The 24,519-nt window shown below is 37.5% G+C and overlaps 1 protein-coding gene across 2 annotated transcripts in view; it reads right to left on the reverse strand.

Annotated features, from left to right (window-relative positions):
* Window positions 1–10,214: 10,214 nt before the first annotated feature.
* Window positions 10,215–24,519, reverse strand: part of UHRF2 (ubiquitin like with PHD and ring finger domains 2) — a 93,428-nt gene continuing 79,123 nt past the window's right edge. For both annotated transcript variants that reach the window (XM_055092175.2, XM_003823388.5), the window contains 7 exons: window positions 23,337–23,443; window positions 19,912–20,074; window positions 19,115–19,255; window positions 17,344–17,440; window positions 16,566–16,723; window positions 12,598–12,696; window positions 10,215–11,239 (listed from right to left, as the gene is read on the reverse strand). In XM_055092175.2, coding sequence (XP_054948150.1) covers window positions 11,093–11,239; window positions 12,598–12,696; window positions 16,566–16,723; window positions 17,344–17,440; window positions 19,115–19,255; window positions 19,912–20,074; window positions 23,337–23,443 — 912 coding nt within the window. In that variant the 3' untranslated portion in view covers window positions 10,215–11,092. The remainder of the gene's footprint in view (window positions 11,240–12,597; window positions 12,697–16,565; window positions 16,724–17,343; window positions 17,441–19,114; window positions 19,256–19,911; window positions 20,075–23,336; window positions 23,444–24,519) is intronic.

Raw genomic sequence — 24,519 nt, forward strand, 5'->3', positions numbered from 1 at the left:
TGGCTTGGGTGCAATGGTCTACAACCAGAAAACATCAATGGATACAGACAAAGAAAAAAAGCCAAATGAATGGGAAAAGGGGTAACGCTGCAGGAGAAAAAAACCTGCCTACTCCACATGAACACCATGGGAGAAAACCACACCCATTCTTCCTGGTCACTGGGTCTGGCCAAGACTGTGGAGTGGACCCTTGTAGACTATGCCTGCCCTGCACTGAGTGATTGGCTGCAAAAAGGCAGCACCCCATCCACCCCAAGTAGAGATTGAAGTAGGACTGAAGAGGAAAGGGAGCCACAGAAATGGATTCTTTAAATCTCTGCAGGAAGTCCTGGGCAGACCCTCTAGTAGACCATGCATCACACCGACCATAATTCAACACAGCAAAATGAACTGTGAATGGCTATAGTTCAGGTTTCAGATTGGCTTCTAGGTAACACCCAAGCGAGGCCGACTAGAAAAGCACTGCAAAGGCTCTGAAAACTAAATTTACATTGAAATGCAGCCCATAAAAGCGGGCCAGAACATGCACTCTGAACCTAAACTGCTTGATTTCCTTATAAAATAGATTTAAATAGAAATCAGAGTCTCATAGTACTCACAATGTCCAGTACACAATGCAAAATTACTGATCTTATCAAGAAACAGGACAGTTTCAACTTGAAAGAACATTACAAAGACCCAAATGGAAATTTCAGAATAGAAAAATATACCATCACAAATAAAACACTTACTGGATGGGCTCAACAGAAGAAATGTAGATGACAGATAAAAGAATCAGTGAACTCAATCACTAGAAATTACCCAATCTGAACAAAAGAATATAAACCAAATAAAAATGAACAGACTCTCAGAGGCTTTTGGGATAGTAATTAAATATTTAATATTCATGTCACTAGAGTTCCAGCAGAAGAGGAGAAGGAGTGGAGGGTTGAAACCACATTTAAAGAAGTAATGGCTAGAAACTCCCCAAATTTGACAGAAGATAAACATCTAGATTCAAGAAGCTGGTTGAACTCAAAACAGGATAAACCTGAAGAAACTCATTCTCAAACACATCATAATCAAATTTCTGAAAACTAAAGACAAAAATTCTTGAAAGAAGCCAGAGAAGAGCAATGCATTATCCATAGGGGAAAAACAATATGAGTAACAGCAGATTTCTTGTCAGAAATCATGGAAGCCAGAAAGAAGTGGAAAGATATTTTCAAGTGCTAAACAAAATGCCAACCCAGGAAAGTGAAAATATCCCTTAGGAATGAAGGTGAAATGATGACATTCTTGTAAGAAGGAAAACTAAGACAAGTTGTCACTAGCCGACCTGATCTAAAAGAATTACTAGAGTAAATTCTTCAGGCAGAAAGGAAATAATTGAAAAAAACTTAGAAAATTAAGTTTGGAAAGAGCAATGGCAAGGGGAACCATCTGGGTATTAAACGATTCTTGTGCTTCACAGTTTAAAAAATTATGTTTGGGCCAGGCGCTGTGGCTTATGCCTATAATCCCAGCACTTTGGGAGGCCAAGCTGGGTGGATCACCTGAGGGCAGGAGTTCAAGACCAGCCTGGGCAACATGATGAAACCCTATCTCTACTAAAAATACAAAAAAACTTAGCTGTGTGCGGTGGTGGTGGGCACCTGTAATCCCAGCTACTTGGGAAGCTGCGGCAGGAGAATCACTTGAACCCGGGAGGCAGAGTTTGTGGTGAGCCGAGATTGTGCCATTGCATTCCAGCCTGGGCGACAAGAGCAAAACTCAGTCTCAAAAAAATAACATAAATTATGTTTGACACCAAAGGCATGATGCATATAAAATAAGAAACTGATGAATCAGACTTCATCAAAATTAAAAGCTTTCTTCTGAAACACCCTGCTAAGAGGATGAAAATGCAACTAACATAACAAAAAATGCAACTAACAGACTGGAAACAATATCTGTAAATCAAATATCTAACAAAAATATATGCTGGGGAAAAGACAGTCTCTTCAATAAATGGTCCTGGGAAAACTGGATACCCATATGCAGAAGAATGAAACTAGACCCCTACCTCTCACCATATACAAAAATAAAATAAAAATGGATGAAAGACCTAAATATAAGACCTCAAACTATAAAACTACTACAAGGAAACATTGGGGAACGCTCTAGGGCGTTGGTCTGGGCAAAAATTTATCGAGCAATACTCCACACAAGCACAAACGACCAAAGCAAAAATGGACAGATGGGATCACATCAAGTTAAAAAGCTTCTGCACAGCAAAGAGAACAATCAACAAAGTGAAGAGACAATCCACAGAATAGGAGAAAATATTTGCAAACTACCCATCTGACAAGGGATTAATTATCATAATATATAAGGAGCTCAAACAACTTTATAGAAAAAAAATCTAATAATCCAATTAAAAATGGGTAAAAAATTTGAATAGACATTTCTTAAAAGAAGATATACAAATGGCAAATAGGTATATGAAAAGGTGCTCAGCATCACTGATCATCAGAGAACTGCAAATCAAAACTACTATGAGATATTATCTTACTGCAGTTAAAATGACTTTTATCCAAAAGACAGGCAATACAAATGCTGGTGAGGATGTGGAGAAAAAAGAACCCTTGTATATTGTTGGTGGGAATGTAAATTAGTACAAAAATTACGGAGAACAGTTTTGAGGTCCCTCAAAAAACTAAAAATATAACTACCATATGATCCAGCCATCCCACTGCTGGGTATATACCTGAAAGAAAATCAGTATATCAGAGATATGTGCACTCCTATGTTTGTTGCAGCACTGTTTACAATAGCTAAGATTTGGAAGCAACCTAAGTGTCCATCAACAGCTGAATAGAAAAGAAAATGTGGTACATATACACAATGGAGTACTATTCTGCCATAAAAAAGAATGATATCCAGTCATTTGAAACAACACAGATGAAACTGGAGATCATTATGTTAAATGAAATAAACCAGGCACAGAAAGACAAACATCCCTTGTTGTCACTTATTTGTGAGATCTAAAAATCAAAATAATTGAACCCATGGACAAAGAGAGTACAAGGATGATTACCAGAGTCTGGGAAGGGTAGTGGGGTCTGGTAGTGGGGAGGTGGAGATAGTTAATGGGTACAAAAAATTAGTTAGAAAGAATAAGGCCTTCTATTTGATAGAACAACATGGCAACTCTATAGTCAATAATAATTGTATATTTTAAAATAACTTAAATAGTATAATTGGATTGTTTATAAGTTGAAGAACAAATGCCTTGAGGGGATGGGTAACCCATTCCCTGTGATGTGCTTATTTCACATTGCATGCCTGTATCAAAACATCTCATGTACCCCATAAATATATACACCTACTATGTACCCACAAAAATTGAAAATTAAAAAAAAAAATTAAATCTAACAAAAGACCAGTATTCAGAATATATAAGAAATTTAAAACCCAACAGTAAAAATCAATCCAATAAAACGCAGGCAAAAGATTTGAAGAGACACTTCATGGATACGTAGGATGGCAAGTAAACACATGAAGTGATGACTAAGTCATCAGCCATCAGGAGAATACAAAATAAAGCCATGATGGGATACTACTATACATCTATTAGAATGTCTAAAATAAAAATACTGACTATACTTAGTGTGGGCAAAAATACATGGCACTGGAATTCACACATTACTGATGGGAATGTAAAATGGTACAGCCACGCTGGGAAATGATTTATTATAAAGCTAATAATACACTTATCATGCCACCTAGAATTATGTCGACACAAAAGTCTGCACAGCAATATTTATCAGCTTTATTTATAACAGACAAAAACTAGAAACATCCCAAAAGTCCTTCAAGGCATGAGCAGATGAATAAACTGGAATACTACTCAACAATAAGAAAGAAAGAAACTATTTGATATATGCAATAACTTAGATGGATGTCAAGGTTATCATGCTGTGGGGGAAAAAATCCAGTCTCAAAAAGTCACACTCTATGAAATTCCACTTATATTTCATTCTTGAGATGATGAAATTATAGTGATGGTGAGCAGAACAATGGTTGTCATGAGTTAGGGTTGGGGAAAGTTGTGACTCTAAAGGATAATAGGAGAGAATTAATTTTTTGATGATGAAACAGTCCATCTTCTATTATGGTGGTGGTTTATACCACTACCACCCTATGTATATATGTAAAAAATGAATGTATATATGTGATAAAATTCTATAAAACTATACGTACATACACCCAAAAATGAGTTTACATAAAAACTGGTGAAATTCAAGTAAGCTCTTACTTACTATTATTGTACCAGTGTCAATCTCCTGGTCTGGACAACCTACTATGATTACGTAAGATGCTATCCCTGAGGGAAACTGGGTGAAAAATACATAGAAATTCTCTGTACTATTTTTGCAGCTTTTTGTGAGTCTATAATTACTTCAAAATTTAAAAAGAAAGGCCTGGTGCGGTGGCTCATGCCTGTAATCCCAGCGCTTTGTGAGGCCAAGGCAGGTGGATCACCTGAGGTCAGGAGTTCGAGACGAGCCTGGTCAACATGGTGGAACCCTGTCTCTACTAAAAATATAAAACTTTAGCTCAGTGTGGTGCCACATGCCTGTAATCCCAGCTACTCGGGAGGCTGAGGCAGGAGAATCGCTTGAACCCGGGAGGTGGAGGTTGCAGTGAGCTGAGACCGCGCTATTGCACTCTAGCCTGAGCAACAGAGCAAGACTCTGTCTCAAAAAAAAAAAAAAAAAAATTTTTTTTTAACATGAATTGGGATTGTTCTTTATAGAAATGGAGTATTCTATAATAACTTATGGATTTGGTAAGATCACATTTGTGACACTTTGTTAAGTATCTGTGACCCAAATAGAAACATTTTATGTTGGGGGTGGGGGGTAATTTAGTATTGGGTGGATATAAGCCCAAAAGGTCATCTAAGATTTACTGATTTCTTAAGTAGACATCAACTAGCTAAATTCAAACGATAAAGTATTTGAACAATCTAGTTCACAATCTTCCACACAAATAGATAAAGGATAAATTTATGTTGGAAGTGAGGAGCACCTCAAAAATTTCTCTTGGCATCTAGAAACTGGCAAAGATCTATTTAGAAGCTCCTTAGAGTCAAAGAATTTCCAGGCAAAATGCCCATGGGATTACTGTACTTTCTACAGTTACCATTTTCATCTATTAACTGGAGACTTCACTAGAGACTTACTTTAAATGCCTGTATTTTCTCCTAAAGAAAATCAATGAGTTAAAAAATTCTTGGCTGTGGTTAAGGAAACAGTATTTCAGAAATAAAAGTGAATTCACGGTTATGTCATAAAAGATCTCAATTGAGTAAAGAGGGTGATGTTATCCAATCTGGGGCACTTTAAGGAGGAAAAGCAAACGGTATTATTCATAATAATTTTGGAGCAGCAAGTGCAAATTGGATCTTTCCTGGGCAAACTGGCACTCAGGGCCACCCTATCTGTATTAGTAATCTTTTACTGCATAATAATTACCCCACGGCTTAATGGATTAAGACATCAACATTCATCATCTTTCTGTGTCTGGAATCCAGGAATGATTTAGTTGGGTACCTGTGGCTGAGGGTCTCTCACAGGGTTGCAATAAAGGGCTGAAGTCATCTCAAGGACCCTCTGGAGGCAAATCCACTTCCAAGCTCACTTCTGTGGTTTTTGGTAGGCTTCAGGACTGTTGGTGGGAGACCTCTGTTCTTTGCCACATGTGCCTTTCCATTTGGCAGCTCACAGCATGGCAGCTGGCTTCCCCTAGATTGAGAGAGAGGGTGGTCCAAGTAGGAAGCCACAGTATTTTTGTGACCTAACCTCGTAAGTGACATCTGATCACTTCTGCTGTATTTTGTTGTTTACAATACAATTTAAGTCCAGCCCACACTCAACGGGAGATTATACCAGGGCATGAAGAGCAAAAGGTAGGAAATCACTGGGGTCCATCTTAGAGGGTGCCTACTGTATTACCAACCAATTTATAAATCGCTTAAGTCAACTGAGTTGGGTATTAAAGAATTAGCTCTAAAACACTGAAAATTTTAGATTCAATATTAAAAGGCCAATTAAATTCAATTCCAGGCCAGGCATGGTGGCACATGTCTGTAATCCTAGCACTTCTGGAGGCTGAGGCAGGTGGATTGCTTGAGCTCAGGAGTTTGAGACAAGCCTGGGCAACATGGTGAAACCTCATCTCTATAAAAAATACAAAAACTGTCCAAACTACAGGTTTCACATGCCTGTAGTCCCAGCTACTTGGGAGGTTGAGGCAGGAGGATAGCTTGAGCCCAGTAGGTAGAGACTGCAGTGAGCCATGATCACGTCACTGTGACAGAGACCGTGTCAAGATAAAATATAGAATGAATTCAATTCCATACCTGCTGTTAGGCTGAGGAAGTTAGGAATGTTTTTATCAGTCAGGATAGGCTAGGTCATGCTCTGCGAACAACTCAAAAACTTTAGGGTCTTGCATTTACATCTCTCTCATGTTGCATGTTCACCACAAGTTAGCTGGGTGCTCTGTACCATTCTTATTCTGAGATCTAAGCTGACAGAAAAGTCCCATCTGGAGGGTTACTAGTCTCCATGGAAGAAGAAAGAAAACTCTGACGGGCAAGGAAATGCCCTGCCTAGAAGTGGTATACAGCATATCTGCTCACGACTAACTGGCCGACTCGTCACATGGCCCTATCCAAACACAAGGAAGCTTGGAAGAACAATCCTAGCACGTGCACTTCTGAGCCAAAGATACCTGGCGAACAGTACAAATGGCTACCACAGTCCACTCCCCTGTCACCAAGTATGCAACCCATTCTTGTCTCTCACAGGAGTTATACACCCTCTAGAGTGGTTTATAATTTTAAAAAACTGACAAAACCAAGTATTAGAGAGGATGTGGGGCAACCATAAATCTCACGCACTGCTGGCAGGAAGGTAAAATGGTATAAACCACTTTGAAATGTCATTTTTGTTAACAATTAGTGACACTGATGGGTTGTATGGTAAGTACATAATTTTGTAAGAGTTTTCCAAAGACTGACAATGGCTCACAGCAGCTCTGTAACAGCAAAACCCTGTAAACAATCCAAATATCCAACAGATGAATAAACCATGGCATATCCATAAATATTACTCAGCAATACATTCAAATTTTGGCAGTATCTAATTGTTTCATCTGTTGCATCTTGTCTTCACAATCATGTTTACTTTCAAGAATTTTAATCTCAAATTACTCTTCACATGGCAGCCTGCTTTATTCTGTCACACAATGCTATTTCATACTTGCGAATCTAGTCATGAAAGAGTAAGAAAGATCATCTTCATCTTTTTCAACAGCAGTCACTTGGTCTGCCTGCATGGTCCCTCTAAGAAGCTTCCGATTTTCTTATATCCAGTGAAGGTATATCATCTTTTTTCTGTGTAGGATTAGATTAAGCCAGGTTACTAAATATCACTTCCTTCAGGAACTGTGACAGTCTAGTTGTAGGGACCAGACAGAGTGGGCAAGCAAGGGTAATTCTTTCCAGTGTAAGCTCATGGTGAATGGGCCACCAAGCTCAATTCTTGCAATCAGGGCTGTCCTGAAAAATAGGGAAAGGTTTGGTTCTTAATAGGCAAATGGCAGATATTGGGCATCAGAGCAGATCTCTACTCAGCTCTTCCAAGCAGGATCTATACTGAAATCCAAAGCTTTAAGTATATAGGTAGGGCCCCTTTCTGTTAGCTGTTAGTTATGAGAGAGTTATGGATGTTTAGATTGCCAGCTTCTGAAACTTTGCCAGCTTCCAAAAGTTTACCAATATACTCAAACACTAGCATGCACATATTTGTTGAGTGAACCATATTACTTAGAAGTGAGTAAAACCAGAAAAAAAGTTTAAATCCTATCCAAATTAAAGTGATTGATTACTTCATAGTAATCACTGTAACCTACCAAATGTAATAAATTCCAGTGAAAAAAGCTTCTTTCAAACTTAGGACTAAGAGACAACCAGGTATTATGTACCTCCTGAAGGACAACCACATCACCTATGACAAAGTCTTACCCATCCCCTGCCCCCAAAAGTCAAGTCTGAATCTGGTCATGCTTTAATTCTAAACTACCAATTAACTGAAAATAAAGAGAAACATGTTAAACTACACCACAGGGTTCCATTATCTATGTTCTGTCAGAAATGCTTCAGAACAAACAATCCAATTTCAACACACTAATTGCAAAGGGGAAGAGGGGGAAGAAAGATTGAGGGGATGTGAGGGGATGTATACAGATTAAAATATTCTTAAGAGATAGCAATTACTCACAATGTGAGGTCTTTATTTGGATCCTGATTCAGACAAACCAACTGAAAACAAAACAGCAATTTATGACATTTGAGACTATGGAAATTGGAACATTTACTAGGTATTTGATGATGTAAAGAAACTGTTTAGTATTGTGGTTATGTGTCCTAAAAGTCCCCATTTTCTAGATACCAACTGAAATATTATGTAAAAGAACCTTGATGATTCAAAGGTTCAATAATAATTGCTTAGCTTTGGGCCATTCTTCACATCTGTGAATATGCTAAGCCACCATCAGCCTTCTTTCCTAGTCTATCATGTTATAGCTAGAGTTCAGACAATACAAAGCGGAACTGTCGGAATCAGCTATTTTGCTAATCAAAGTGGTAGAAATAAACCAGTTCAAGTAGCTGAAACTGGAAGATATTTCCCACTCTTCATGCAGAAATGCGGCCAATACGAGGGGATATAGTATGAATGATGCAATTTAACGATTCATTTTCAATTTAAGAAGATCCTATTTAAATGCAATGCTTCAAAATAAAAATGATTCCAATGTTTAGCTCTAAGAGACATAGTTCCAGGTATTTCCCACAACCTGATTTGGAATTTAGTTACATTCAGGAAAAGCACTGAAACTAGCTGGCCATATATCCAAGAGTGAGGGCCTGCCTATATAGCAAACATCACCAGCTCTGGACACAAGACTGCCTAAGTTTATGGCACAGATCCACCTTTTGATTGTTGTATCACCTTTGGTCAAGTTATTTAACCTTTTTGTGCCACTGATATTCACCCATAAGACAGGGATAGCATTTGTTGTTGGTAGAATTCAATGAATACACATAATACATACAAATGACTAGTACAAAGTAAGTATTCAATGAATGATATTTATATGGCTGTGAACTTAGCGATGCAAGGACTGACTGGATCACATTAAAACTTTTCTCTGATGAAAACAATGTAGTTTTTTTGGGGGTGTGTGGTGGTCAACAGGGTCTTGCTCTGTCACCCAGGCTAAAGTGCAGTGGTGTGATCATGGCTCACTACAGCCTCAATTTCCTGGGCTCAAGCAATCCTCCCACGTCAGCCTCCCAAGTAGCTGGGACTACAGGCACAAACCGCCACACCCTGCTGATTTTATTTTTTGAGAGACAGGGTCTTGTAATGCTGCCCAGGCTGGTCTTGAATTCCTATGCTCAAGTAATCCTCCCACCTTGGCGTCCCACAGGGATTACAGGTATAAGCCGCCGTACCTGGCCTAGCAGTATAGTTTAGAGAATAGAACGTTTTAAAACATTCTTATGTCTGTGAAATAAGTAGCACTGATTAGACTAAAACTGAACACAGGACAGAAACTACAGAAAACGGTCACTAGATTACCATTTTAAATTTTTTTCCTATTAGAATAAACTTAAAAACAAAAAACAAACTGAGGGCCGAGTGCGGTGGCTCATGCCTATAATCCCAGCACCTTGGGAGGCCGAGGCAGGCGTATCACGAGGTCAGGAGATCAAGACCAATCTGGCTAACACGGTGAAACCCCGTCTCTACTAAAAATAGAAAAACAAAATTAGCTGGGCTTGGTGGCAGGCGCCTGTAGTCCCAGCTACTTGGGAGGCTGAGGTGGGAGAATGGCGCTAACCCAGGAGACAGAGCTTGCAGTGAGCCGAGATTGTGCCACTGCACTCCAGCCTGGGCAACAGAGCAAGACTCCATCTCAAAAAACCAACCAACCAAACAAAAACTGAGGAAGAAATTTGTTCTGAGTGCTTAAGATTTCATTCTGGTTCTCATTACCAGTACAAAGTAAAAAAAATGTTTCAATAGAGATGCACAATGAAAAACTCCAGAAATATAGGATCCTTTAAAACAGATAACATAAGCCAGACAAGTGTAAAAAAGTAAAGCAAAATGAGCTGTTCTTCTGATCATAAAATATTTATTAAGGTATACTTTAGGGAATATAAGTGAATATAAAATTTAGGATCACAATATGAAGCAATTTCAAATCCTCTCAAAGGTCAGCACAGCCCTCAAAACTCTGCAGATGTAAAACCACTGGTGAGACACTAAAAGCAGTTCGACTAGTACAGAAGTGGATTTTCATGAACATTTACAACTAGAGCATATGAATACCTCTTTTAAGTGCAAAACCACACCACATTACACTAATGCAGCAACAATGCATTCATTATTGTTCTCATTAGTCATTAGTAGTCAACTTGCATAAAACACCAGAAAAAAGCACAATGGAGTTCACAAAGTGGGCTAAAAAAAATGAACCTGTCCTTGCAAAACACACATTGTAATGGAAGAAGAGACGTTTAAAAAGTATATGCACACTTTAGAAGCTGTGTTCATTCCAAGGATCTCAAGTGTCATTTCCTTTTCTGTAAAATCAAATTACAAGAACCAGGCACAACTAATATTTGGGAGGCAGTGTGTAGCTAAAATTTCATTTAACTAGTTATTCAATGATTTTTAAAATCCCCATAAATCTTTTCTGTCCTGAGGTAGTTGCAAAATAAATCATAACTTGGATATCAACTAGAGCTGAGGCTTTGACTTTTTACTCATTAAAACTAGTTGTTACAGGAACTACCTTTAGATATTTAAAAGACAGTTGAGAAATGGGCCTCTTACTACACACACAAGATGATGGCTATGTGGGAAAGAGGATTAGCTGCTTCAGAACGTGAGAGATACAGTCCACCATTTCTTCCACCCTCCCCACCCATTTTAGATTCTTTATTGTCCAAAAAGCCACCATGAACAACACAGTGAAAGCAGGCAGATCATCGTCCTTTGCTGTAGCCAGGGAAGAAAAGGTCAAGTAGAGTCTGCAGAATCTCATTGGGAATCATGATGTAATTCTGGCCAAGATCATGCCGGCAAGCAGGGCAGGAGAAAACCTGTGCCTTAAAAGAGCGCTGTAGGCAATCCTATGGTAGAAACAAAAACATCCAATTTAATCTGAGCATAAAGCATGTAAGTACTCAGCAACTTATGCTTTTAAATAGGAACCAGAAACTGGTAATGAGAGAAATGTACAGAATGAACAAACATAAAGGCTTGAATCTGCACTATGGAAAAGGCTACAGTCACGGCTTTAGTTTCATCTCTGGCAGATATTGGGAGCCTTCAGGTAAATTATTTATGTAATTTGTGCATCAGTTTCCTCATCTACTAAAATGGTGGAGTTAGAGATTACATATGGTTGCCACTAGCCTAATCTTCTGGGTTAGATTTTAACCCTGTCCTTTCTAAACAGAGCCCTAGAGGGGAAAAAAAAATCAGGATTCCCTTGCTTAGAAATGAATTTTATATTTTACCAAATCACTTAACACATATGGTGAGTCTTCCAAAAATATACTTAGCAGCCAGGTATGGTGGCTCACGCCTGTTATCCCAGTACTCTGGGAGGCTGAGGCAGGTGGATCACCTTAGGTCAGGCATTCAAGACTAACCTGGCCAACATGGTGAAACCCTGTCTCTACTAAAAAATACAAAAATTAGCTGGGCAGGGTGGTGCATGCTTGTACTCCCAGCTACTCCGCAGGCTGAGACAGGAGACTTGCTTGAAATGGGGAGGCAGAGGTTACAGTGAGCCCAGATTGCACCACTACACTCTACCCTGAACGACAGAGTGAGATTCCGTCAAAAAAAAAAAAAAACAATTATATACACACACACACACGCATATATATATATATATATATATTTAGCAGTACTAAATACATTAAACATACAGTTAACTCAAGATCAGGCACAAACTCCTATGTAGATTTGTTTCCATTTTATAAAAGAAACTGAAGTTCTGAAGTTAGGGCACATAATCACCACTGGGTAGAGCAAGATTCAAACCTTGGCTTGACTAAAACACAAACTTTCCTTTTACACCACACACTGAAAACACAATATTCAATTCATCTGGGCATGATGCTAGGTATAAACTGTTTTATATTATTTATTAATGAAAACACTCCAGTTTGCGCTATAATATATAAAACGTAGAAGCTATTACAGACAAGAGCAATGACCTCTTACCTTCTTTCCCATTTCAGCCCCTCCTCAAAATTCCAAACATGATAGAATATCTCAAATGACACATATTTGAATTATTATCACTATCTAATTAAAACATGCATTTACCACCAAGACGTAACTAAATGCTTCTTAACTAGAAGGTTCCACAACTATCCTGCTTCATGGAAAATGCTTCTTAGCATGCTAAAAACAGGTATAGAAATTAGTGTGCCTTCATGCCTAACAGGGAAAGTGAGGAAGGAATTCTACTTACTTTACAGACATTGTGGAAGCACTCAGTTGTCACAGGCTGGTAAACTAGCTCCTGACAGCAAACGCACATAAAAGATTGTTCCAATTTTTTCAGAAAATTCTAGAACAGTATCCAAGGATAAGGAAAGTTAGCAGTTCATAATATGCTAATAAAATTCATCTACTGTGTATTTCAAAACAGCTAGTAGAGAATAATTCAAATGTTCCCAGCATATAAGATAAATGTTTATAGTGATGAACATTCCAATTACCCTGATTTATTATATGTTATATGAACATATCAAAATTTCACATGTATCCCAAAATATATCCATCTATTATTTAGCAATAAAAATGTTTCAGTCACATTTAATGTCTTCTATTTAGAGGCCGGGCGCGGTGGCTCACGCCTGTAATCCCAGCACTTTGGGAGGCCGAGGCAGGCGGATCACAAGGTCAGGAGATCGACACCATCCTGGCTAACACAGTGAAACCCCGTCTCTACTAAAAATACAAAAAAATAGCTGGGCGTGGCGGCGTGCGCCTGTAGTCCCAGCTGCTGGGGAGGCTGAGGCAGGAGAATGGAGTGAACCAAGAAGGCGGAGCTTGCAGTGAGCTGAGATCATGCCACTGCACTCCAGCCTGGGTGACAGAGCGAGACTCCGTCTTAAAAAAAAAAAAAGTCTTCTATTTAAAAAAATCAAGTAGTCTTGATTTTTAACTACCTGAGAAGAGCAAAGTTATATAAAGAAATCCCATTCCATACACATTACTTTTAAATCAGAGTATTGGGTAGGAAAAGTTGCAAAGTCAATATATGATGTTAAAAAGTCAATGTCCCCCTAAATGTCACATTCCAGGGACAAACTATTTTTCACTTAAAAAATAAAAAAATCATGGGCAACCTGTCTCAAGGTCATTACATACTGACTGCCTTTTTTCAAAAAGCTGTTTTGCACAGTATTCCAAATGTATGAACATCTATTATCTATTCAATCTTCTGCTGTTATAAAACTTGAATATTTGTCTTTAGGAGCTTAAAAAAAACACTAGGAAACAATACTCTGTAGTATCTAATACCATAAACAAAACATTTATTTTCCTAGGATTATTCTGTCATATTTTACCTCAGTCCTAAAATCCCATACCTTCCTGATGCTAATGTTTATTTACAGTAGGACAAAATTATAAAAAGTAGAGCCACCTAATGTAAACATGATCAAATGGATACCCTGTATTCTTCAAAAGCCATTACTGGCTCCATTTCATCTTGGCTGTTTTTTTTTTTTAAGCTAGAAGGAAAACTAGTTTCTTTCCTAAATAGTCATAAAGATAATCCTTCGGTTATTTTAGGTAGTAAGGGAGTGTATTTCATATTTATTTTTTATATTAATAGAAAAAGTTAAGGCCAAGCATGGTGGTTCACACATGTAATCCCAGTACTCTGGGAGGCTAAGGCGGGTGGATCATTTGAGGTCAGGAGTGCTAGACCAACCTGGCCAACATGGCCAAAACCGTCTCTAGAAAAAAATACAAGAAATTAGCCGGGCGTGGTGGCGGGTGCCTGCAATCCCAGCTACTTGGGAGGCTGAGGCAGGAGAATCACTTGAACCCAGGAGGTGGAGGTTGCAGTGAGCTGAGATCATGCTACTGTACTTTGGCCTGGGAGACAGACCACAACTCTGTCTCAAAAACAAACAAACAAACAAACCAAAAAACCTTACAAGTTTCAAATTTAAAAATTGAATGTCACATTTCAAAAGATGTCTCATATTAACTGATTCATGAACATGGATCATTAAAGTCAAATACATTACAAAGTATTATAAACACATTTTTAAAATATGGCAATTATGTGGAGATGCTGAAAACTTTATAACAGGTACTCTCTCCCTAACAAACACCTTTGTTAATGACCAATATTTAACCTGGTACTGCCATAGTTCCTATAATACGGGTATATCTAATACAGGTATTTTGAGTTACAGGTAGCTACAATGTGCTAGGCACTCATCTACAGTGGTAATGAAAAGGCAGTCTGTGCTCTCCTGGAACTTACGTTCCTACAGGAGAATAAACAAACAAAAACAGTTTCAGATAGTAATAACTGATGAAACAGAGCAAATTGACTCATGCCTATAAACCCAGCTACTTAGGAGGCCGAAGCGGGAGGATTGCCTGAGCCCAGGTGTTTGAGATCAGTCTGGGCAACATAGTAACCCCATCTGTTTGGACTTTTTAAACTAAATTTTAAAGAGTTGCCATTTTAGAAAGGGTAGTTTGGGAAGATCTCTCTGAGGAATCTATTTATACAGACTTAAAGGATATGAAAGAGTGAGACACATGAAAAGAGAATTCCAGTCAGAGAAACAGTATGTATGTAAAGGCCCAGGGGTATCAAGACGTCGAGCGTGTTTAAATAAAACAGTGACCACTGCAGTCAAGCAATCTGGGCACAAGAGTACTAGTTTAAGAAGAGACTACAGATGTAGGTAGGGCTGCTGATCACAAGGCCTTTGGAAGGAGTTTGGACATAAATATATATACACATATGTATTTATTTAAAGTCACTGTTGGCTAACACCTGTTTTTTTCTGGCTTAATAAATGTGTTCCTGGCCTATCTGAAGAGAATGGGCATGAAACTTGTCCAGGGCAATAGTACATAACATCCAGAGTAATCACTAGCAGCAAGGTCACAATAATATGACCTAGGAAGGTCAGATTCTGTCCCAGTGGGACACTACCCATAGGGAAGACAACTTTCACATCACTCAGGTGGCTTTTTCCTCCATCTGTAATTGCTTCTCTCCCACCTACAGTGGAAACTCACCTCAGTTATCACTAACAAGCCCTATCTTTCCCAATCAGAGAATAATTAGGCTGATTAACAACTGTTTCCTGTATCTTAATTTCCTATAAGTGAAAATGAGTGTGACCTAACAAAGTCAGACTCTGCTTACGCCTGGGTGTCTTGGCTAAAATACAAGTAAACACTTCTCAAAGTGTAATCACTTTCCCCTGTCCTCTAAACATGTAAGCTTCATTTTGCCAAAGATAACTCAATGTATCACATTTATAGACAAAGGAAGTAACGATTCCAATATAAATCCAAATATCTGATAAATTTCAGCATTTCTAAAAGTTTAAAAATCATATTTAAAAAATTCTTCCTTAATAATAATGACTATCTCTCACAAAGGAAACTCTGTAGAGTTTTTGTGTTGCTGCTTTCAGTCTAGATAGAAAAGACATACAGACATAGGGGCACATCAACACTTTGGAGAGAAAGAAAACAGAAAAGTAATTGTATTATAAATGACAAGGGGTCAATATTTAATAGAAGATTCAAATTTATAAGTAAAATTAAAGACACAATAAGTGAGAAAAGAATGAAGAGATAGTTCATATTTGAAGACTCCAACTTTAGGGATTTGATAAGAAAGGCTTGTTTGCAAAACACAGCTTAACACAAAGCCCACACATTAATTAACTGTGATTCCTTTTTACTTTAAAATTATGTGATTAATTTAAAGATTAAGAAAAGATGAAAATTTAAAAACATAAAATACTTAATAGATAATCTGGTTAATTTTACCAGTTAGTTTAACATGTAGGTTTTGAAAATTGTGCTGAACTGCTTAAGACTTCTGCTGTTAGGTAACTTTGAACTGTAACAAAAACTTTCGTGGTGATTTTTAGATTAAAATGACGATGTTTCACAAACTGAAAATTCTTCTGAGGAACAGTACCTCAAAGTAAAGTAACTTTGGGCATAGAAATCAAAATCCAGCATCTAAGAGGTTTAAAGTAAATTTAGGCGCATGTATATGTGTTGCCTCAGATTATTTCTGAAAGGTAGTGGCACTGGATTAGAAAACCGGGTAGAAGGATGAAGTTTTGACTGATGTGTGAAAAACAGACTTCATGAGACAATTATTTATCATTTGTTAATATCAGAATGTTATTATTTAAAAAAATCTTCACATACTGGTCCTTCCACAAGATGTGCAAGCACTTCATCCCACAGCTTCTGGTTTTGACAATCTTCTCTGATGAGATGCTGCTGTTGAGGAGTTAGTTGAAAAGCCTCAATTGCTTCTGCTGAATCTGATGCTTTGTACACTTTGGAGGCACTTGGACAGTCATCTAGATTTATTTTAAAAATGTATCAGCAGACTTACAAGTGGTTCTAAGCAGAACTATGAAACAAAAGAGTTAACTGGCACAAGTAATGTTTAGCAGAAAGATAACCAACATAAAACAGCATCTAATTTCCCCTAAAATTTAGGATACTGTTATTTCCTGCTATTTGGCTCTGACACTATTAAACAAAAGATCCATCTTCTACCATGCCCCCCCAGCCAAATCCTTTGCTTTCATTTAAGTCTCAATTTATTTTCTTAATATTTCTCTTTATTAAAAAGTATGTTGGCTGGATGCAGTGGCTTCTGCCTGTAATCCCAGCACTTTAGGAAGCTGAGGCGGGAGGATCCCTTCAGCCCAGGAGTTCAAGACCAGCTTGGGCAACATGGAGAAACCCCATCTTCACAAAAAATACAAAAATTAGCCAGGTGTGGTGGTGTACAGCCGTGGGCTACTTCGGAGGTTGAGGTAGGTGGATCGCTTGAGCCCAGGAGGTCAAGGCTACAGTGAGCCAAGATCTTTCCACTGCACTCCAGCCTGGGTGACAAGAGTGAGACCCTGTCTCAACAACAACAACAACAAAAGTATGTTATTATTATTTATATTTTGCAATCATTACCTACCATCTGAAATTGGCCTTTTTGTGGTTCCACTGGGCTGCTTCTTTGACTGTCCTTTAGGCTTCTTCCCTTCTTTATCTGAAGGGTAACCTGCTGGATACTGATGGGGGGAGGAGGGAGAGTACAATGCAGATTTAAGCTTCACAGAGAAGGGGGGTTTAGATCCTGGTGAGAAATTAAAAGGGAGGGGAAGACTACACGTTCCCCAAACTGAAAAACTTTACATAAAAGAAACAGACATTTAAAGGAAAAGAATTCAAAGCACAGAGAACTATTAAAATCCCAATTTATGTAGCTGTGACTGCTAAGAGATTCCATTTTATAATACACTGATCTTAAGTTTCAGATCTAAGAAAGATAAGTCTTCAGGAGTTGTGATTAGATTTCCTTAAAGTTTAAGGAAAGTAGAATACAGAAATGAAGGTAAATGAGAACCAATCATAGAGCACAACAGATAGAAAGCAGATAGATTGGATCACAATAAATTGTGGAGTTGATCTAAAAAAATATCAAGAACATTAAGGGTCAAACTTCTCATCTCCTAAAGTTAGGGGCAGGAGCTTTTACAAGACCTAAAGCAACTAAATTACTAAATCCTCCACCAGCTAAGAGTTAGATTTGAAGTAATACATTCTATCTATCATCCTTATGTTTCAATGGCTACCTTCTTTGAGGGGGTGGGTGGGGTGGGAGAAGCATGCTTTGTAATAACAGTCATGCTTAAAGCACTGTATGTTTCAGGCCTCAATGACTATTACTCATCATAGCAGATGGGCTCACATGCTTCTGCTCACAGTTTCAAATATAACCTATCTAGAACAATGCTCTCAACAGGGACATCTGAAAAATCTTCTGAAAGTGAATTTGACAAAGTTATTTTTATATTAAAAAGAATTATTTTAGTAGTTGTTTTAGCAGTTGATGGTCTTATTTTCAACAATCAATTCTATGAGTTTAAAAAGACAACAAAAACAGAAACAGACTTGCATTAGAAGACACACACTCACCTGCCTGGGTGGTCAGACACTTGCCCATAGTTCAGCCCCTACACATGCAGTGTGGGCAGAGCCAGGGGAAATGATAAAGCTGGCAGTTTTTACGGGAAGCACAACAATGGGGAATGATGGGAGATGAACTCAAACCATGCTCTGAAGTCAGTGTCAGGGACAAATTCTAGGGTATACAGGCAGTGAAGGGATTAATGCAGCCATACCATCCACTATGCACACAAAATCAACGAAGTCTTTATGGGTGAACAGCTGAGCATGGGCAAAGGGGAAAAAAGACAAAGCACTAAAGGTGGTGGCAGGGCAGGGAAGCAGCTTTGCGGGGGAAGAGAGAAAAGGGGTGAGGAAAAGTGAGAAAGGGAGAAGGCAGACCACTCTTATAAAGCCACCTCCCCACCGTTCCCCTACCAGAGAGACACCCCCTGTGCCCTCTAGGATAAATGTCCTTTTCCAGGGCCTCCTATACCTAAATTTTATGAATCCCTTTCCCTCACACTTCAAGTCATTTCCAAATTGATTTGGAAATATTTTACTTCTAATTAACAGGTCCAACTTTTCCCAAGCACAACCCTTGGTCCCAGGGCAGTCTGACATCTAGGATACTACCTTTTCTCTTCTTCTCTTCTGTCTATTTGCATGATCTTATTCCTCACCCCTTATAGTCCACCAGTCAATTGCTGTGGGTTATATCCAGTGTTAAGGCATGTAGATAGAAGAGGTGTATATTTTTATGAACACACAGGCAGCCTAGACAAATGTAATCTAACCTGTAAACGTAGACATAATCTCCTTGACCGTTCTATTCCTTCAGAGGTCCAAGGAGCAGGTTCAACATCATCTCTTCTTAAAAGATAGCGCCAAACCAAGAATCCATGGCTTGATGAAATCTCTGGCCAGTATTTCACCACCTAAATCACAACATTTCAGTGCCAGTTTGAGATTTAAAATTTAGACTTATTCATCACATTAGTGGTATCAAAATAATCTTTGCCAGAACTAAATGCAACTTCTGAATATTCTGCTTTGCCGTAAGGATAGTAAGTCAAGAATATTCACTAAAACAGTTTTGACCTTAATTCCTATTACAGTACTTCCCATGAGGACAGACTGCTATAAATTTAATAGAGTAACAAGATTATGCTAATTAACAGAATTTTGTATCGTAAAGATGGCAGCAAATGCCTCTTTTTAAACAAAGAATGAAAATCTATTACTATGATGTGCTGCTTTGAAAATCTATTACAACTAAAATCATTCAAAAAGATATATAAAAATCAAGTTATACAACAGCCAGTTACTTAAATGGCTTTATTATAGAGAACATACACTTACATTTTTTTAAAAAAATCTTAACCCAACTCTGCCCCTAGGAACTCGAAATAAGCCTTAAAAGTAAAGTGCTGAAGTTAAGAGTTTGCTTTATGCATCTGTTCAATTTCCAGAAAAAGTAGCAATATAAGATGGCTACTGTTTCCTCGAGCCCACCCACAGTAGTTCCTTGCAACAACCCTGCCTTGAAAGCCCAGGAAGAATGACAAACAAGATGTCATGCCAGATAGAGCACCTTATAAATGCCATCATATCTGTTGCCTTCTTCAGGAGCATATTTGCTGATCTTCCTCCCTTTAAAACTGCGTATCACTCTGACTGGCTTACCAGCTCTCCAATTCCGAGACTCTGCTCCAATTTTATCATCCAATGGAGCATCACAGTTTAGGGCCAATGCCCTAAAAAACAACAAAGAAGTCTTTATACCATGTAATTTTTCTTCAAGTACACAATCGAGTCATTAGCTCAATTAAAAGGTGAATTATACCTTACCTGATGGTTAAGATTCTATGATTCTTTCCATATTATTCCAGATAATAGGATTATGCTTTCCCCCACCAGCAGAGAAGACAAATCAGTTTTCTGATGTCACCCCCAAGCCAGGGGATTGGTTCTCAGATAGCCTGTAGGGTTCTTCTGAAAGTAACAACATCTGTGCCACGTATAATAGAAAACAACTAGAAATACATGGAATTTTTCTTTAAATAACGTTTGTTGGGGGAAGGGAGAACGTTGGAAAACTAAAGCAAATGATTTTTTCAGTAGTGATCTTTGGTAAGGGTGTGAGGTGAATTGCTGGAATAATGTAGAAAGAAATCCAGAAATATAAATTTGTCAGCAAGGTACAAATGACCTTCCCAGGTCTACTTTCCACATTCCAGACAATAGAGAATCCTTAAAGTTTAAAAGATATTAAGAATAAGTGGTGTATGAGAATGTTCTTTAAAGGTCTCCATAAAAAGATAAATTTCAATAAGCCTGAAGCATCCAAATGCCTGTGCTAATGACAATGAAGACTTCTGGCTGCTTGAGATCACTACATTTTACTGATAATGCATTAATGCATGGTCAAAGAAGAACACTGAATTGGAAGTAGTACCTGACTTAGCTGGAACTTATTTAGTATATGCATTCACCTAATAGTAGTAAATCAATGAGCTTATTAGATGTTAGAAGACCTTACTCTTGGGAGAACCCAGTTGTACCAAAATCTGTATTTAAGTTATTTTTACTATTTTAAAATAACAATTTTAGAATCAGTTTAAAATTAGCATTTTCCTCTAGGACACCTACGTCTTAAGTGAAAAGAAAACACTGAGAACACTTAAGGTTTAAAAAACAAACAAAAAACAGAACTATACCCAATCTGGTGAAAGCAGATATGACATAAAATACTTCTTCAAGGTTTAATTCTTTTTATGCAGGCTCAAGTTAAAAAAAATAGACGTCAAGAAAATGACTAACCTATTGAAAAGAAATGTCTTGACCATAGTTATATTTTTAGTGACTAAATAAACTTGAAAGTATTTTGTTTTAAAAAATAACTTATATAGCTGTGGTCAAAGAGTTGAAGCTTCCCAAGTTACCTTTTTTTTTTAATCTAAAAGGAAGATGCATTAAAATTCTGAGAGGTAGAAAAAAACACAGCCATCAACTCTAGGGCTAGTATTACGTCTTACAGAATACCTATTGAGATATTACACCTATTTTATCTTAAAGAGCTAGGGTAAGTTTCATTCATGTCACTGAATGGAATGCTTTAATGCTCACAGATACCTTCAGTCATAATTACTGCCACCACTAACTGGCACTGTCAACTCACTTCTGGCTTCAGGATAATTAGGCTATTCAAGTATATGAAAAGAGTCCAAGAGGATGAAACTAGGCAATACAGTAACAAAGCTCCTCCATTAATCTATCTGCCACTCAACCAGTCAGGTGCCTCTGACTGCCCTGATAAAAGATGGCCAGGTTACTTTGCTGCCCTCTTCAGTTTCTTAAAGTTTGAAGAGCGGGGAAGAAATAGGAATAAACTCAGAAGCAAGAAGGTGTCGAACTACCTCTTAGCAAAGATGCAAAAATGAATTCAACCATACACTACTGGGCAAAGAGTATACTATGGGTCAGAGCAAAGTGCCTTTCACCTCAGTTTTCATGTTTGTAAGACATACAGGTAACCTTTGCCCAAGCACTTTTACAATCACAAGGCGTATTCACAACTTAACGTATAAACTGACCAGATGTTAAAGTCTCTCTGATAATTCAATCCTAAATTGTTTTCAGTTGATATTTCATTTTCACTATCTCCTGTTTATAGCAAACATGTTTACTGCTTGTCAATTATTTTCTAATGAGATTGTAGCGGTACTTATCAGATTGTCCAAAAGTGTGAAAGGAATCTTAACATGTACATTACAATGGTGGGTAGTTATGAAGGAAGTTCCTTTCAAGCAAAATTATCGATTATTAAAGGGAAAAATAATTTTCAGATTTGACAACTTGAAAGAGTCCTTTTGCAAATTTGAGATACATTTTCATTGACAAAAACACATCAAAATATTTATTTTAAGACATTCTTCTTGAAGGACTGCTTTCTTACTAGAAAAGAACAGCTAAGCTCCTGTCTCAAGAATGTTTTCACCAGCAAATCTGACCTGTCTCCTCTGCTGGTTCAGTAAAAATAATCCTACTATCAGAAATAATATAGAACACATAAAAACAGAGATTCTATGTAAATTGATACGCATGAAAGTCTTGAAATCATACTGGTATATTCTTTACATCACACAGTAATCAGAAATTAAGGGGACACTACTTAAAACTGAGTGATTTAGACTCAAAGTGAAAAACACTCACTTTTACTCAATCGACAAAATACCCTTAATAACAGGATATAAAAACTGTTTATGAAATGTTCACAAAAATTTCAGCAGGACAAACTATAATGTGATTTTTGCTATCTGGTGGTCTGGGTTACTTATTAATATTGGTATTAGCATGCATTTATAAAATAAAACATTTTGAAATTAATAAATTTTCTGTACCCATGGGAGCTGAGATGTCATTAGTATTTCTATAGAATAAAGATCAGCACACGGTGGCTCTTTTGTAATGTCTTAAGGGGATTTAGTTAGAAAAGACCACTTTTGTAACTAAATGAACATTCCCTTTAACAACTCTTAGAAGATATCTGATTAGCAGACATTCTAAAAGTACATTCAGTACAGATCTGATTAAGTTACCTTATGTTTCATTTATGTACATAAATGTGGCTCCCAAACATAACTTTATTTCAAATTACTGAGTTTACTCTAAAAAGGAGTTTGTCACTTTTAGCTTTGACCAATGGAGCAGTAGACAAGCCACCTTATTCTCAATTTCACTTAAATTACACAGACTCCTTTCCTTCAAAGTTGTTAACATTTTCAAATGCATATCACATGTATTCAGTAAGACTAGAAATTATGGCATTTAAAAAATAACAGTATAAAGATATGTTAGGATGCTGATAAACAATTACATAATCAGGCACTGGAATTTTAATTTCAGATCTTTAACTCCCAGTTTGAAATTCTCCTCTGCAATGTAAGTTACAATTTACAGTCCTATAATGAAACTTTTATTCAATGTTCAAATTCTAAACAGTGTCTATAGTAGTACCTGTTCATGTTTGTTAATGTTTGATCAGCTGAAGGTGCGCCAATTCTTTTGTTACCAGCAAGATTTTTACCACCGCTTCCAGTGTATGTGAACTCATCACCTCGGTCCTGTCAGAGAAGATTTTCTTTATTAAGAAAGCTAAACCCAAGTATAATTTCATCAATTCTTATTTCAGAGTCAAAACATTTCATTAGGATGTTATGAGTTGACGTTTTCTCTTGAGGCATCTCCCAAAATAATGCAAAATTTAAATGCAATCTTGTGTGTACTATACTTTCAAGTCATATAACTTGACCTAACACTTTCACTTTAAATTATACTTTTCAACATCTCCAAATATGGTTAGTCTCATGCTATATATGTAGTAAAATAATCAATAGAATGTTACAAACAAGGTAAGGTCTTATGGATTTAAATATTATATTTTATTCAATTCAATGTTAAAACTTATCAATACTAGCTTGTAGGTTCTTTATAGATAATACCACTTCAACAAACACTCCATAACCAAATTTCCAACTGACATCTACACCATACCTAAGTGTGCTGCCTCAAATTTCAAATTCTGGCATTGACAATAAATAAGTACTACAAAAGCAAATTTACCTAAAAACTTCACATTAACTTTTTTTTTGAGACAGAGTCTTGCTCTGTCACCCAGGCTGGAGTGCGGTGGCACGATCTCGGCTCGCTGTAGCCTCTGCCTCCCAGGTTCAATCGATTCTCCTGCCTCAGCCTCCCAAGCAGCTGGGATTACAGGAATGTGCCACTACGCCTGTCTAGCTTTTGTATTTTTAGTAGAGATGGGGTTTTGTCATGTTGGCCATGTTGGTCTCCAACTCCCGGTCTCAAGTGATCCATCCGCCTTGGCCTCCCAAAGTGCTGGGATTACAGGCATGACCCACTGCGCTCTGGCTTTCATATTAAAATTCTAACAGCATAGTTAAGTTCCCTTTATTTCACATTCTGTGGGTTCACCCATATCACACATTCAGGTAAAATAATAGCCTCCCATTAAGAAGAAATTTGGAAAAAATTTGAAAAATCTAAAAGTAGTATAAAGTATCTACTAAATGTAAAAAAAAAAAAAAAAGGCCAAAAGCTCTCCAATTACTTCTATAGCAGCTACAAATTTATATGGATATTATTGTCTCTATCTGATTCAGCACTTGAAACAAATTAA

The sequence above is a fragment of the Pan paniscus genome, chromosome 11 (genome assembly GCF_029289425.2).
Source record: "Pan paniscus chromosome 11, NHGRI_mPanPan1-v2.0_pri, whole genome shotgun sequence".
Lineage (NCBI taxonomy): Eukaryota > Metazoa > Chordata > Mammalia > Primates > Hominidae > Pan > Pan paniscus.